This window comes from Pimephales promelas, chromosome 15, assembly GCF_988280905.1.
Source record: "Pimephales promelas chromosome 15, fPimPro1.hap1.1, whole genome shotgun sequence".
NCBI lineage: Eukaryota > Metazoa > Chordata > Actinopteri > Cypriniformes > Leuciscidae > Pimephales > Pimephales promelas.
In genome coordinates, this window is record NC_142783.1 from 9,440,700 (window position 1) to 9,455,499 (window position 14,800).

At 45.2% G+C, this 14,800-nt stretch overlaps 1 protein-coding gene across 2 annotated transcripts in view; it reads left to right on the forward strand.

Annotated features, from left to right (window-relative positions):
• The window catches only part of LOC120488200 (kelch-like protein 29), a 256,509-nt gene extending 241,936 nt beyond the window's left edge, over positions 1-14,573 (forward strand). For both annotated transcript variants that reach the window (XM_039684777.2, XM_039684778.2), the window contains one exon: positions 10,739-14,573. In XM_039684777.2, the coding sequence (XP_039540711.2) occupies positions 10,739-10,922 (184 nt within the window). In that variant the 3' untranslated portion in view covers positions 10,923-14,573. The remainder of the gene's footprint in view (positions 1-10,738) is intronic.
• Positions 14,574-14,800: the final 227 nt, after the last annotated feature.

Consider the following 14,800-nt stretch of genomic DNA (forward strand, 5'->3'; position numbering starts at 1 on the left):
TTTCTGGACCAGTGTTGTTTACATCTTGCAAAATGGTCTAGTAGCCTAGTCCAGGGGTTCTCAAACATTTTGGTGCCAGGGACCCCTTTCAGGGGAAAAAAAATTCCAAGGACCCCCCTCATATTTAAAACAGTTATTGAGCACAAAGTTAATGTGTGAGCGGCAAATGAAATATTTTTGCACAAAATGAATGGTCTCCACCCAGGGTACTATGCAGGAATTTCTAAATAGCCTACTGAGGTAACGAAAGTGATCTTGCTAGGAATCACTTAGTTAGGATCCCTCACTTAGGAATTTTTGATGTTCTTGATCTACACATGTGCATTTTAAGGTGTTTTAAGGCCCCACAATTGGATAACTATAGATTTAGTAGAAGCATGTCAGTCAGTGGCATACGTTTTTTTTTTTTTTTGTCAAGATGTCACGAAACACAATCACATATTCCAATCAGGAATGGCCTTAAAAGAGAAATGTTTCAATAATTAGGCCTATTCTGCACACAAATAAAGCCCATAAGCCTATAAATACAATGATAATGGCATTATGTTTAATAGGTGCGTGCGTTGTTAATTTGAGCTACTGTAATTAGCTAAAAAAAACATACAGTATATGTTAAATATATGAATCCATAATGTTAATCTCATGGGCACATGTTTCTATTGACCTGCTTTTTCCTTTGTTAAAGTTGAGCTTGATTAATACTTTGCAAACTGATTGTTTCAGTCGTTTTTTAAAACTTTTACCTAAAACAGCTGTTTAGTTTATGTTAATTAAGGCCTACATCTTATCTCGCACTTTATGACCGTTGACTGAAACGTCGTGCGGGGAACTTTGAGTTCACTCCGACTCAAACATTTTGACATTGACGAGCTATCGTTGTTAGTCTGCTGAAGCACCTCAGACGAGAAGGTCAGTATCATCGCGATGTGCATCCTTGCAACCTCAGTTGTGGGTACGGCCCTGTCACTATGCACTTTTATTTTGATAATGATCAGACTTCTAATGTCAAACCTACAGTAGCAGTGCTAGAACTGACTATTGTGCGCGCACGCGAGACGCCGGCGCGCAATTACATGGGAATTTTTCCTCAGCAGTGGAAACAGGAATACTCTTATTTATGGTCATAGATAAGACAAGAGTGCATCATCCGAAACGGTAAAGTGTCCATTTTTTATTTGTGTATAGGCTACATTATAAATGACTACAAAATGTCATGCCTTTTAAAAATACAGAAAAGAACCGGATGCGGGTTCATGCCGTCTCTCTGTCTCCTTTCTGGCGCACGTCCCGCAAAATCAACAACAGCGAATAGTCTACTTGACGCAAAGACATAGATTATCTATCTATAGAAAACTTTAAGTGTCTACTTTGTATTGTTTTATGTTAAATGCTTTATATAAGTTACTTAGGAATAAACAGCATGTTTTCAGATGATAAAGAAAACATGACTCATAGCATGGAAAAAAACGTTAGGTTGTAAATTATTTCGCGGACCCCCTGGCTTTAGCTCGCGGACCCCCAGGGGTCCGCGGACCCCACTTTGAGAACCACTGTCTATTGGTTACGGTTTTACTAAATCTATATCTGTCAGTATCTCCAATGCAATGTTTGACTGGTAGATAATAACCATATATCGTCAATATTATAATATCAAGCTACCATAAATGAATCTGCAAATTTTACAAATCGATTTGCATTATAGCTTGAGGCAAGAAAAATAAACGAATTTCACAGACATGTTAGGTATCCTAAAATGTGATTTTGTACATCTTATATATTTACTTGCAAGAATGTAGCCCCTACCAAACTTGTACACACTGTTAAGACATAGGTTTTCATTTCATTTCATTTTTTTTACTAGAATATCGTTTACTTGCTACCAGATTGATAATTCGCTACTCTACTATCATACTTGATTCATGAAGGAGGATAAGATAGCTTCCGTAACATAGTCAGGCAGACAAAAAAACGAAACAAAGAGATACTGTAGTATGCAAGCAATACACTTACTAGTCAAAGCATGACAGCCAAGTCCACATCGGTGGGTACCCATCTATGCGGGCACCACTCCTCCTCCTCCTTCAGCTCACGCCAGCGAGAAAACGCTGGCCCAATGTTGACCCCCATTCTGCCTTTAACATGAGAATGATCACTTTCTCTTTTTGCTTTGCTCCGATAAAACCTTTGCTTTCTTGTTTTTCTGTGCTGCTTCGGCCATGACTATAACATTTTGCTCGCACGCCCGATTTTAAGGAAATGGGGGTGGTGATGGAAGTGACGTATATGGCATCAAGCAGTCAAATTTTGTAGTTCTCTTTGTTCGCCGGGTTACTACCCAAAACCCGAAGTTTAAAAGTGCGATTAAAAACGCTACAGACCCTGTCAGGCTATGGCAGACGTGTCATTCAACCTATTGTAAGTCGATGTACCATCACAAGAGACTTGGAAATATATTATGAAGGTTGAAAAGCTACCTGGTGTTACTTTAAGAAAACATTTGTTCCCTTTCGTAGTCACTTCGAGTTACGTCAGAAGTGACGGAGATTGGGGGTTTCGCATAGAAAGCCAATCCTCTTCGAGTATTTAAACACGAGCCAATGGCATGCAATGCCTTGGGGCTGCGGAAATTTGCATAGCGTACTCCGCCCTACTCTGTGAGTATAAAAGGAGGAAGTGAACGCAACCGCAGTATGTTTTCGCTTCGGAGCCAAGAGAACCTCTTCACTCCTGAAAGCACTGTTCAAGACTCTTCGAGACGAGCGTCCTCTTCAGTGTTGGTGTGACGGCGGTACCCAGCGAGATTCTGCGTCTGCCAGACTTTGCGCTTCTCCCTGGTCGCTTCAGCGCTGAAAGAGTGAATTTCCTCCTCTCATTGAAAGAGCTGCACGCGCACGTCTTTTTAAAGACGGTTCGCCCGTGTTCTTCTGGGTGTGGTTGATTTCTGTCGTCATCTGATGGTCACGATCGCTGCTTTGTATGCCTGGGCATTTCAGCATGCAGCAGCAGCGTTCGTGGATGACTCATGTTCCTTCTGTGGGAACATGACCATCTCTACACTGAGGTCGAGACTCAATGATCTCACTTGAGTGAGAGTCCCGGTCCCCCCCGCTCGATCGGTTTCCTCCATAGGAGGCCCGTCGACCCGGGGACCTGGTGATTTTACGGTGATGGTGTGGGACAAAGCCCCGACGATTCCTCGGGCCACACCTCCCGCCTCAGTGCGAGAGCCAGCGAGCGTTAGTTCGATTCAGTCGGTTGCTTCTTCGGTGGCACCGGCTGCTTCGGGCAGCGCTCCAGATGATGATGCGATGTCGATCACAGCATCACTAGGCGGGCTTGACTCCTCGGGAAGTGAGGATGCGGCCGCGTTGCCTCCCTCGGGAGCGTCAGCGCCGCCGTGTCTGATCCCGCGATGAGGGCCGTGCTATCTCGGGCGTCCGTGAGCATCGGGTGGGGGTGGAACTCCGCCCCATCCCGATCTCTCGCGGCTGAATAATTGGTTTTTGGGTAACGCTGCCGCCTTACGGCCACGGCCAACCCCAATTTCCTTTTTTCCCCGAGTTGCATGCGGAACTGACACGCACCAAAAAATAAATAAATAAATAATTAAAAAAAAAAAAAAAAAAAGGCGTGCTTTAGTTCCCCGCCCTTCCTCCCCTCGGCGATGCGGCTGTCTGTGGGCACGCTGGGGCTCCCCCGGTCAACCGGCGGTTGCTCTCAGATGCCCCTCCAAAGCCTATGGGTTCTCGTCGTCTATGGCGGCGCGATTCTGTAGAGCGGCGGGACAGGCAGCCTCCGCCCTGCATATGATGAGCACCTACAAAGCTAGCTGCTCAGGAATGTGCACGAGGAGGTGACGGACCAAGCGAGCTGCGAGCCTGCCGCCTACCTTGTCCTTAAACGGGTCACGGAGGCGGTCGCTCGCTCCCTTGGTCAGGTGATGCCCACCGCTGTGGTCCAGGAGCATCATATGTTCGGCGGTGCGGTCCAGGACTTTGCCCAGCACTTCTCGACCGCCTAGGAGCAGACGAAGGCGGTTTCTCTGCCCCGACGGCCAGCTGCTGCCTCCAACCAGCCGTCGGCTCGGACGCCTCCGCCAGCTCGCCGCCAAGGACGCCCCCCTGCGGCTCCCTTCCCTCCCACGCGGCCCCAGCAGCAGCCTTCAGCCGGTTCGCGTCGTGGAGGAGGCCACAGGTAAGCGTCCCCCCCTCCCCCCCCCTCAGGCCGTGTGCCCCGCTAAACGCCAGGCGAAGCGATGTTCCTGAGGCGGGCCGCTCAGTGATAGTGTCATGGTTTTTCTCAGGAGGCGGTGGCAGGGCCCCTCCTTCCCCGGTGGAGGGCCGGTGGAGAATCTTTTGTTCTAGCTAGCTCCCTGAGCTGGTTGAGGAAAAGCTGACACTGTCATGGAGCACACAGACTGGCATGAGCGCGCACGACGTCCATTGCGTCGCCCCGTTCATTCCTCTCTGTCTCGGAGGGCGCGGAAGGGTGCGTGTGTCGTCCCCGGGCTACGCCAATCCCTTCCCCCTCTGTCGCCAGACCCCCGGCAGAACAGACCCCCGTGGAACGCTCTGCCTTCCCTGGTCTCTTCTGTCGGGGAGCGGGTTTCGACGGTGCATCCGGACGGGGTAACTCCTGCACGCATGCCGGTCGACCCGCCTCGCTGCCCCTCCGGGGGGACGTCTGTGGTTCGCATGACCCCGTTGGCTCACTTCCTGGAAGCCTAGCTAGCGCTTCCCGGGTATCCCACTGGGTCATCAGAACGATCAGATTCGGCTACGCGATTCAGTTCGCATATGTCTCTTCCCCGCTTCAGGGGAGTTCGCTCCGCGATGGTTGGTGGCAATGCCCCAGTCTTGAGAGCGGAGATTGCGACCCTGCTGGCGAAGGGTGCAATCGAGACGGTCCCTCCAGCCGAGGTGAGGTCCGGGCTTACAGCCCCTACTTCATTGTCCCCAAAAAAGACCGGTGGGTTACGACCGATCCTGGTCCTGCGCATTTTGAACCGTTCTCTCCATCGACTACCGTTCAAAATGCTCACGGCCAAACGCATTTTCGAATGTGTTCGGTATCAGGATTGGTTTGCAGCGATCGACCTGAAGGACGCGTACTTCCATGTGTCCATTTTACCTCGACACAGACCGTTTCTTCGGTTTGCCTTCGAGGGCCAGGCATACCAGTACGCCGTTCTCCCAGTCGGGTTAGCTCTGTCCCCTCGCGTCTTCACGAAGATCGTCGAGGCAGCCCTTGTTCCCCTTCGCGAACACGGGGTTCGCACCCTGAACTATCTCGACGACTGGCTGATACTAGCTCACTCTCGAGCTCGGGTTGCGAACACAGAGACCTGGTGCTACGGCACCAAGCCCGTCTGGGCCTTCGGGTCAACCGGGAAAAGAGCAAACTTTGCCCCGTGCAGAGGATCTCTTTTCTCGGCATGGAGATAGACTCGATCGCCATGTCCGCGCAGCTCTCGACGAGCGCGCGCACTCACTGCTGGCTTGTCTTCGACAGTTCGAGGGCAAGAGTGCGGTTCCACTGAAACTATTTCAGAGGCTCCTGGGGCATATGGCATCCGCGGTACGCCGCTCGGTTTGCTTCATATGAGACCGCTTCAGCCGTGGCTTCGCGATCGAGTCCCGAGGTGGGCATGGCATCGCGGCTCGCTCCGAGTTCCAGTGACTCCGACGTGCCGCCGAACCTTCTTCCCGTGGTCGAACCTCAGCTTTTTACGGACAGGGGTCCCTATTCAGCGAGTTTCCAGGCATCTCGTTGTCTCCACGGATGCGTCTACCACGGGTTGGGGTGCCATGTGCAATGGGCATGCAGCCGCCGGTTCCTGGACAGGAGCCCAGCGCCTCATGCACATCAATTGCCTCGAGCTGTTGGCAGTACGGCTCGCCCGGCACCGCTTCCGAGCGTGCTCTAGGGCCAGCATGTGCTTGTCCGCTCAGACAACACTACGGCAGTAGCGTACATCTACCACCAGGGGGGGTCTACGCTCGCGCCGGTTGTCGCAGCTCGCCCGCCACCTCTTGATATGGAGTCAGAAGCACCTGAGGTCCCTTCGTGCAGTTACATTCCTGGAGACCGGAACCGGGCAGCCGTCGAGCTGTCCCGGGCCCGTTCCATCTCCGGCGAATGGCGACTCCATCCCCAGTCGGGCCAGCTGATTGGGACCAGTTCGGGGAGGCACAGATAGACCTGTTCGCCTCTCGGGACTCGTCCCACTGCGCCCAGTTTTTCTCTGACCCGCGGCTCTCTCGGCTCGGATGCGCTGGCGCACAGCTGGCCACGGGGCCCACGCAAGTGTGCGTTCCCCCAGTGAGCCTCCTTGCACGGGTGTTGTGCAAGATCAAGGAGGACGAGGAGCAGGTCTTGCTGGTAGCCCCCTACTGGCCCACCAAGACGTGGTTCTCCGAACTCATGCTCCTCGCGACAGCACCTCCTTGGCCTATTCCTCTGAGACCGGACCTACTCTCTCAGAGACGGGGCACTCTGTGGCACCCTTGTCCCGATCTTGGAGGCTGCACGTGTGGCTCCAGGACGGGACGAGGCAGGTTTGAGTTCGCTGCCACCTGCGGTGGCGGCAACCATCACTTCCGCAAGAGCGTCGTCCACGAGACACCTTATGCGTTGAAGTGGAACCTCTTCGTCAATTGGTGTTCTTCTCGCTGAGAAGACCCCCGGAGATGTTCGATCGGAGTCGTGCTTCCTTCCTGCAAGAGGGGTTGGAGCGTAGGCTGTCGCCCTCCACCCTTTGGATTTATGTCGCGGCCATTGCCGCGTCTCATGATGCAGTGAAAGGTAAGTCTATGGGAAGCATGACCTGGTCATCAGGTTCCTGAGGGGAGCGAGGGGGCTAAATCCGCCTCCCTCCCCTCCTGCCCTCTGGGGACCTCTCAGTAGACCTGGGTGCTCTGCAGAGGCCTCCCCTGGAGCCTTTGCAGTCGGTAGAGTTTTTGCCCTGTCCTATGTGACAGCACTCCTGATTGCATTTGGTCTCCATCAGGAGAGTAAGGGACCTGCTCGCACTCTCTGTTGACGAAGTGTGCCTGGAGTTCGGGCCGGCTTACTCTCACGTATTCCTGAGACCCCGGCCTGGATATATGCCCAAGGTTCCTACCACTCCCCTCCGGGACCTGGTGGTGAACCTGCAAGCGCTGCCCCTGGAGGAGGCAGACCCAGCCTTGGCACTGCTCTGTCCGGTACGTGCTCTCGCACCTATGTCGACAGAACGCAGTGTTTCAGGACCTCAGACCAGCTCTTTGTCTGTCATGGGGGGAGCCAGAAGGGAAGGGCTCTCTCAAAGCAACGGCTGTCCCACTGGATAGTGGATGCCATTGCTTTGTCTTACCAGCAGCAAGGCCTTCCGTGCCCCCTTGGTGTGACGGCCCATTCCACTCGGAGTGTGGCCTCCTCTTGGGCTTTAGCGCACGGCGCCTCGCTAACAGACATCTGCAGAGCTGCAGGCTGGGCGACACCCAACACCTTCGCCAGATTCTATAATCTGCGAATTGAGCCGGTATCCTCTCACGTACTCGTTTCGGCCAGTTCTGGATCCGCTCAGGTGTCTTCGCTTGCTCGCCACTCCACTCCCCGGACTGGATAAGTGCGATATTTCCTCAGTTCTTCCATTGAAGCCTTGAGTCCTCCAGCACCGACGATGCGGGCACCACTGCTGTGGCTCTGGATGCTGGCTAGGTGCCTCCATGCGTACGGTTCCCCCTTGGTAACCGTCTCATGTGTATTATCCACTGTAAGCCTCTCTGAGCATGTGTCTTCCCTTGGCAAGCCATCTGCCACCCCTGGAGCTGAAATTAGTAGCCACCTGCGGTTGGTGCTCCAGTGATTCCATATGTGTTCCTATGTGGCCATATGTGTATTCGTAAGTCCTCCCTTCGGTAGGCAGCTGGTAGCATGTCCCCTTCGGGATATGTTTCCCAGTGTACCTTGGTAATCCTGTGTCTAAGTCGGATCCCCTAAGGAAAACAGGTAAGGCTCGGGGGTTCAGACTTTCGCAGGGCACTGGAAGACAGCCTGAAGTTGGCGTGATGGCACAGACCCCCAATCTCCGTCACTTCTGACGTAACTCGAAGTGACTACGAAAGGGAACGTCTCGGTTACGTATGTAACCCTCGTTCCCTGAGTAGGGAACGGAGACGTTACGTCTCCCTGCCACTTCTGCTGTATCGCTGGGTAGATGCCGAGTTCAGTCTTGGCTCCTCAGCGAAGACATACTGCGGTTGCGTTCACTTCCTCCTTTTATACTCACAGAGTAGGGCGGAGTACGCTATGCAAATTTCCGCAGCCCCAAGGCATTGCATGCCATTGGCTCGTGTTTAAATACTCGAAGAGGATTGGCTTTCTATGCGAAACCCCCAATCTCCGTCACTTCTGACGTAACGTCTCCGTTCCCTACTCAGGGAACGAGGGTTACATACGTAACCGAGACGTTTTCGTTCTCTAAAGGCAAAATGCCACATCCAGCCAATAAATTGGTCAATTACTGATTTCTTGTTCTGCAAGTTTTCTAGTAAGACAATACATGTAATATGTAATTTTGAAATGTATATACTAGCAATTATGACAAGTCAAGTCACCTTTATTTATATAGTACTTTATACAATACTTGTTACAATACTGATTGTTTCAAAGCAGCTTTACAGTAACAAACAGGAAAATATTGATCAATGATGCAAACATAATTTAATTCTGCTGTAAAGAACCTAAACAAAAGAGAATAATGTCATTATTCAGCTGAAAGTCAATTCAGTGTTGCCAGGCCTCAACCCCCCTAGCAATAAAATACTATAATATATACCTGGGTATTTAGAAAACCCTACGTACATAATTTACATTAAGAGTGAACACCTTGCAAATACCTCATAGTAGCAGTAGTAGTAGTCATAGTAGTAGTCACACCCTGCACACACTAAACAGGAGCACAGAAACTTGTCAACTTTGCTACTGAATTTAACTATTTTAATGTGCTACGCATTCAAAATGCTTAAAATCGTTTAATGCACAGCTAGCTGGGGATTATCCTGTTTTACAGTAGCTTACTCCAGCTGTCTAAAACGCATTTGTCTTTAGGTTTGAGTGCTTTGACAGTTATTTTTATGGTTTTTGACATTATTTATTTAGCAACATATTCATGTAATTGTTGCAGTTGCTTTCAAATATTCCAAAAAATGCTATTCTCACCACATAACTGCTAATATTAATGAAGAAAATGAGCAATAACAACCATGATCAAGTAAGTGCAGATGGATCAAGCTGAGAAAAGCACATTGTTAAAGTGATGTGTTCCAGTTTACACAAAAGCCTGCCCTGTTTGCTCCAAAGACTTTATTCGGTGTCCCCCAGGGTCGGGCTTTGGGCCCGATTTGCTTTCACTGCTGATTGGTATTCGCAACAGAGGCAGTAATTATCTCAGCAGGAGATAAAGCACGAACGAACCTCAGAACAATCTCTAGTGCATCACGTCCCCCCAAAGCACACACAGGCACCTTTTACGCTTCTGCTGTGTATTTGCGATACAAATATGTTTTCCAGAAACGACACGTCAGTTACAGTCACACTCGCATGGGTTTCCGCATTAACATTTTGAAACCTGTCAAGGGCTTTAAATGAATATGGCCCAAGAGAAGATTAGTTGGTAGATGATTCGTCTCATCCAACAGTTTGACAATAAGATCAGCCTTTATATAAAATTTCCCTTGTGAATATAATCTTCTTTATCATTATGTGTATGTATGTGGTAAGAAATCCAGTATTCTTTTTTCAAATAACTAGGGTCAAGAATCTGAGAGAATTAAACGGTCCTGGTGCCAATTCACAACTCAAACACTGCCAGAGTATTTTTTAGCACTTTCTTCTGTCCAGATCTAAAACTGTACGAAGAAACAATAATTTTCATTAAGATTAACATAATTTATCCCTGCTTCAAAGTATACACACATGCGTTTTTTGTGGCAGATGAACCCCTTTGACCTAATATATATATATATATATATATATATATATATATATATATATATATATATATATATATATATATATTTTTTTTTTTTTTAAATTCCCTTGAGGTTGTAAGTTAATATTTACAAAATGTTCATTTGTTCAAAGTTGTTATTTGTGCCATGACATGCCCGTAAATAAATTACATTTTAATATTTTTTTGTTGTTGTTCCTGCTGTTTTTAATTTAGGATTGTTGTTTTTTTAACAATTTGTAAATAAAACAAAGATTATTGGTGTATGTTTTCCAAGAAAATACTATTTTAGTCTTTTTACTTGCTTTCTAAATTACACATTTAAGTCAATATATTACTTGTGTAATTTATGAGCAATATCTGAGTGAAATTTTTTTTTTTTTTTTTTTTTGTGGAAATTTTTTTGTTCCAGTTTATTGTTAGGCTTGGGGTTGTCTAGTTTAGGGGTTGTGCCCTTTATTTAATTATTAGTAGTGTTTTTCTTTTTATATTTCATTTTTTTTTAATATACTGTTTTAAAAATATTATTAGGGGTTCATGCACAAAGTGCTGAAAACCTATTGTAATTGTTAAGATTTGTATTAATAGTATTAGTATTATTAAATTATGATTTAATGATTGTTTTTCCTCCAGTCAGGTTCTATTTGGTTCTTTTATTTCTGTTTGTTTGTCAAAGTGAAAATCAATTTTTACAAAGAAAGAAAGAGAGAAACTGAACCAGTTCTCAAATAACTTATTTTCCAGTGCGGTGGTCCTAGATGGGAAGATCTACGCGACCGGTGGCATTGTGAGCAGCGAGGGCCCGGCTCTGGGAACCATGGAGGCTTTCGACCCCTGTGCCAACGTGTGGACTCTGCAGCAGAGCCTGCCCTGCCCACTCTTTAGACACGGCTGCGTGGTAATTAAGAAGTACATTCAGAGTGGTTGACGCTGACACAGGCGAACACAACTCCACCGCCTCTAGCACACCGGACACCCACTTTCCACACGCCCAGGATTAAGTGCTGATACAGAAGCCTCGCTCACTTTCTGACACCAACTCGGAATGTAGAAGCTAATCATCTCTGCCGGGCGCAAACATGCCTTCGTGTAATATAGTGCACCTGACAGAGCTGTCATTGATGTGTTTCGTGGCTGTAGCCTAATGCTCTGTGGCCATCGGGATTGAATCTGTTTTCCCTTCTACATAATTCCTTTTTATCTCTGTTTACAGATTTCTGAATCATTTTTTGCATTGCTACCATTTTAATGTTTGCATAATGTTCTTTTCATTTTTTCTTACAGCAATACTGTAAAATTACACCGTCTGGTTTCAGTAATCTGTGTAATGGTTCACTCAGTCGTATCACTATTTCATCATATCCAATTCACAAGCACTTTTTAATTACGTAGGGGAACAAAGGGACAAATTGCTTCTCTCAAAGTGCACTAAAACCTCATTGGACCCTTTGCTAAGCTCCGCCTGACTTTGTTACTGTTGCTCACTCACACAAATTTGACAAGAATGGTGCAATTGTTAGTAAAAGGAGCTCATGAAGTGGTAAAAATGGATTGGATATTTTTCTTACGTGGGCTAGAATGAAGCGTGACATTGCAGAGAATCTTTTATCCGCCGTTTTTGATCCGAAACTGATAAATTACACAGTAAAGTGATTAAAAACTGTGAGACTGTGAACAGAGACTGCCAAATTCTTCTTACAATCACTGAAAAGAGAAAAGCAATTACAGCTGATTACCACTTATACCTTAGTATAAGTGAATAGAACCGCTATGAAATCAATATATCAGATGACATTTAAGTAAGAAACATGCATTCATATTGGAACAACAGTACACTATAAAAAAACACGATTCTTGATTAGTATTTTGACTTGCTTTCCAGATAAAATAATTAAAAATCTGGATGGTTGATACCAGATACATTTACTAAAGAAGCTGCCAGTGCATTGCAAACAGAAGTAAAGTAAGAAGACATAACACAGAACACATACAGTATTTACCTACAGTATATTCTTCTTAAGAAGATTTATCTTGTTTTAAGATTTTCATTAGATATGTAGTTCAAAAATTCAAAATTCAAAACTTAAGATTATGTTATGTTTTTTTTTTTTCTGATGTCCTAGATGTTGATTGGGTAATGAGAGTTTAATTTATTACTCAAGGTTTATTTAATGATTTAAAAAAAAAAAATTAAAAATATTCAAACACTTACATTAGAATGGAACAAAAGCTTGTCTGATGGTACACAGCAACAGTTGCTACAGGTAGGGCTGGCGAGGGGTCAATTATAACCAGGCCTGGAGAGAATCTGTTCTTTGGGAAATCTGTGGAATGGATTTGAAGTCAATTTGAAACTAAGATTGATTGATTTTTATAGTGAATGATTCACAAGGACACATTACTCTAATGAGAAATGTCTCGTCATCTTTCAACAAAAGGGAATAACTTGAAACGACCTCTGACACTACTTTTCGTTTCTGTTGACATCCTTATACTGCAATAAATCACTAATTTATCTTGTTTTTTTAATATAAACATTTAACGCCTAGGGGACTTCAAAATTTCATTTCAAGTTTCAAGGAAAAAATTTCAAGTAAAAAAAAACAAAAAACTTGTTTTCAGAGAATTTACGATATCTTCCTGAATTAAGTTTACTTTCCTTCCCTCATTGGAAAGTTGTTTTATCCTGTTTTAAGCCAAAATCCTACTTAATTTAGTAAGGTTTAAGCTTAACAGGGAAAGTAAACATAAATAAACATAATGCAAGATATATTCTCTGCAAATCCTCCCTTCCAACCACCTGGCTCAATTATTCACCAGCCGTCCAGTTCCCGGGGGATGAAATCAAGTTCTATATCTATTTTTCTCATTTGGTTTCAGTAAGTGTCACATCATGGAGGTAAAATGGGTTTTCCAATGGTGTTTGATGTTGATTTTAAAAACTGTGGGGCCGATTCCAACCCAAAAACAAACCTGTGGCAACGTTTCTGCAAAATGATAATACATCGCATCGTGCACTTTTCACAACAGTTTTAAAGTGAAATCCTCAGCTAAATGTTTGGAGCTAAGTGAATCTGGCAATGTTTTATTATGTTGGTTTTGTACGTATCACAGTAGCTGTGATTTGAAATGTCCAGTAAGTGACGCTTAAAGGTTAATGCTCCATCACTTTTTAAAATAACGTACACCTACACTAAACTGTAAACCTACCAGATAGTGTTAACAAAAGCAAATGTGACATAAAAACGCTTTTTAGCTTTTAAAAAACGTGACATTTTAGCTTAAATGTTTAACTTAAACATTTAATATCTGAGCTTAAACATTTTAGCTCAAGTCTTTGAGCTCTTTTGTCGTAACTCTTGTTTCATAGGGTTCGCACCCAAGCAAACAAACTTAGTATGTCAGAAAAGTTAAAACATATGAAGCTAGTTACGTGAACTCCAAAATGTATTAGTTCATGATTTGTAAAGGATCTATGGTGTAGCAATGTTTAAAGCCTCAGGGAAGGAGGAGGCGGGAATCAACGTAAATTAAATGACAAAATAAACAAACAAAAAAATGAAAGTCAAGCTGCTGTCATCAGTGAGGGTGACATAATGAAACACAACATAAATGTCCCAGGCCTGATCCTCTCTCGTCTTGCGCTGTCGTCACTCCTCCTTTTATCCTTCCGGAGCTCCTCCGTGGGACTCGAGAACGGTGTGGTGCGCAGGTGACGCTCAATAACCCTCGCACCACCGGCCTCACTCCCTTTCCACAGCTCTTGTCCCCTCCCTGCTTGCCACAATTAATAAAAAGTCAAGAAATCATGCAAAATATTATGTAATCATAATATTTATATAGCACCCTGTAATTGTAATTTTGTATGAAAATGATTAAAATTGATTGCTGTTTTACTGCTTCTACTGTTCATTTCTGTTAGATTTCTGTTCTGCAGCGATATGCATGTTTTGCAGAAAGATTGCCACAGGTAAATATTTCCAATGAGTCTACAGATTCTGTCTGATCCTGATTATAACTCACATGTGCACAAGTTTAACTTGGTGTTAGTTTTATAATAAGATACGATTCAAACAAAGAAGAGTATATTTATGTTGAGCTGTGTGAAGACCTTAATATGAGAAGATGGCTTTTGAGTCTCTGCTCTTTCTGACACCATCCACCATAAGACATTTACTTGGGGGAATCTTGAAAGTGGGCTTGATCATCTTGAACTGTACCGATATGACATTTGTTTGTTGCTTGAATATCTTTTCTTTGGAAGGTTTCACTCCTTTCTTGCACACAGCCAAAGCACAAAACGTGAGACTCAGAGAGAGAACAGGGAGTGTTTGCCTTTATTTTCTCTGCATTGCCAAACCACTAAGCGGTGAAATGCCGTCCGACAGGGAGGACGATTCTCTGTACACGAAAGCAACAAAAGTTTATTTTAGGAACTTTACATGTCAAACTGTTTCTAGACAAAATGTATAGTATACAGTATGTTAAAGAAATGTTATGTATAAAACAAAAGCTGTTATCGTTTGAATTAATGATCGTGTTTCATCATTAATTAAAACAATATGCAAAATACAATGAATTCGTAATGAAAATCACTGGTCTGGTTTATTTTGACTATATATTTGCAAATATGGGCTGTGCGATTTGGACTCTAGGCGTGCTGTTACTATTTACACCCGCTTGATGATAAAATAGTTGACAATCCCACTGACGCTCATTGAATAAGGCCATATGTAAGGCCGAATTATTCGATTTTGCTAAATTATGGACATGCCATCTGAGGAATAATTTTGCTTAAGCCTATTT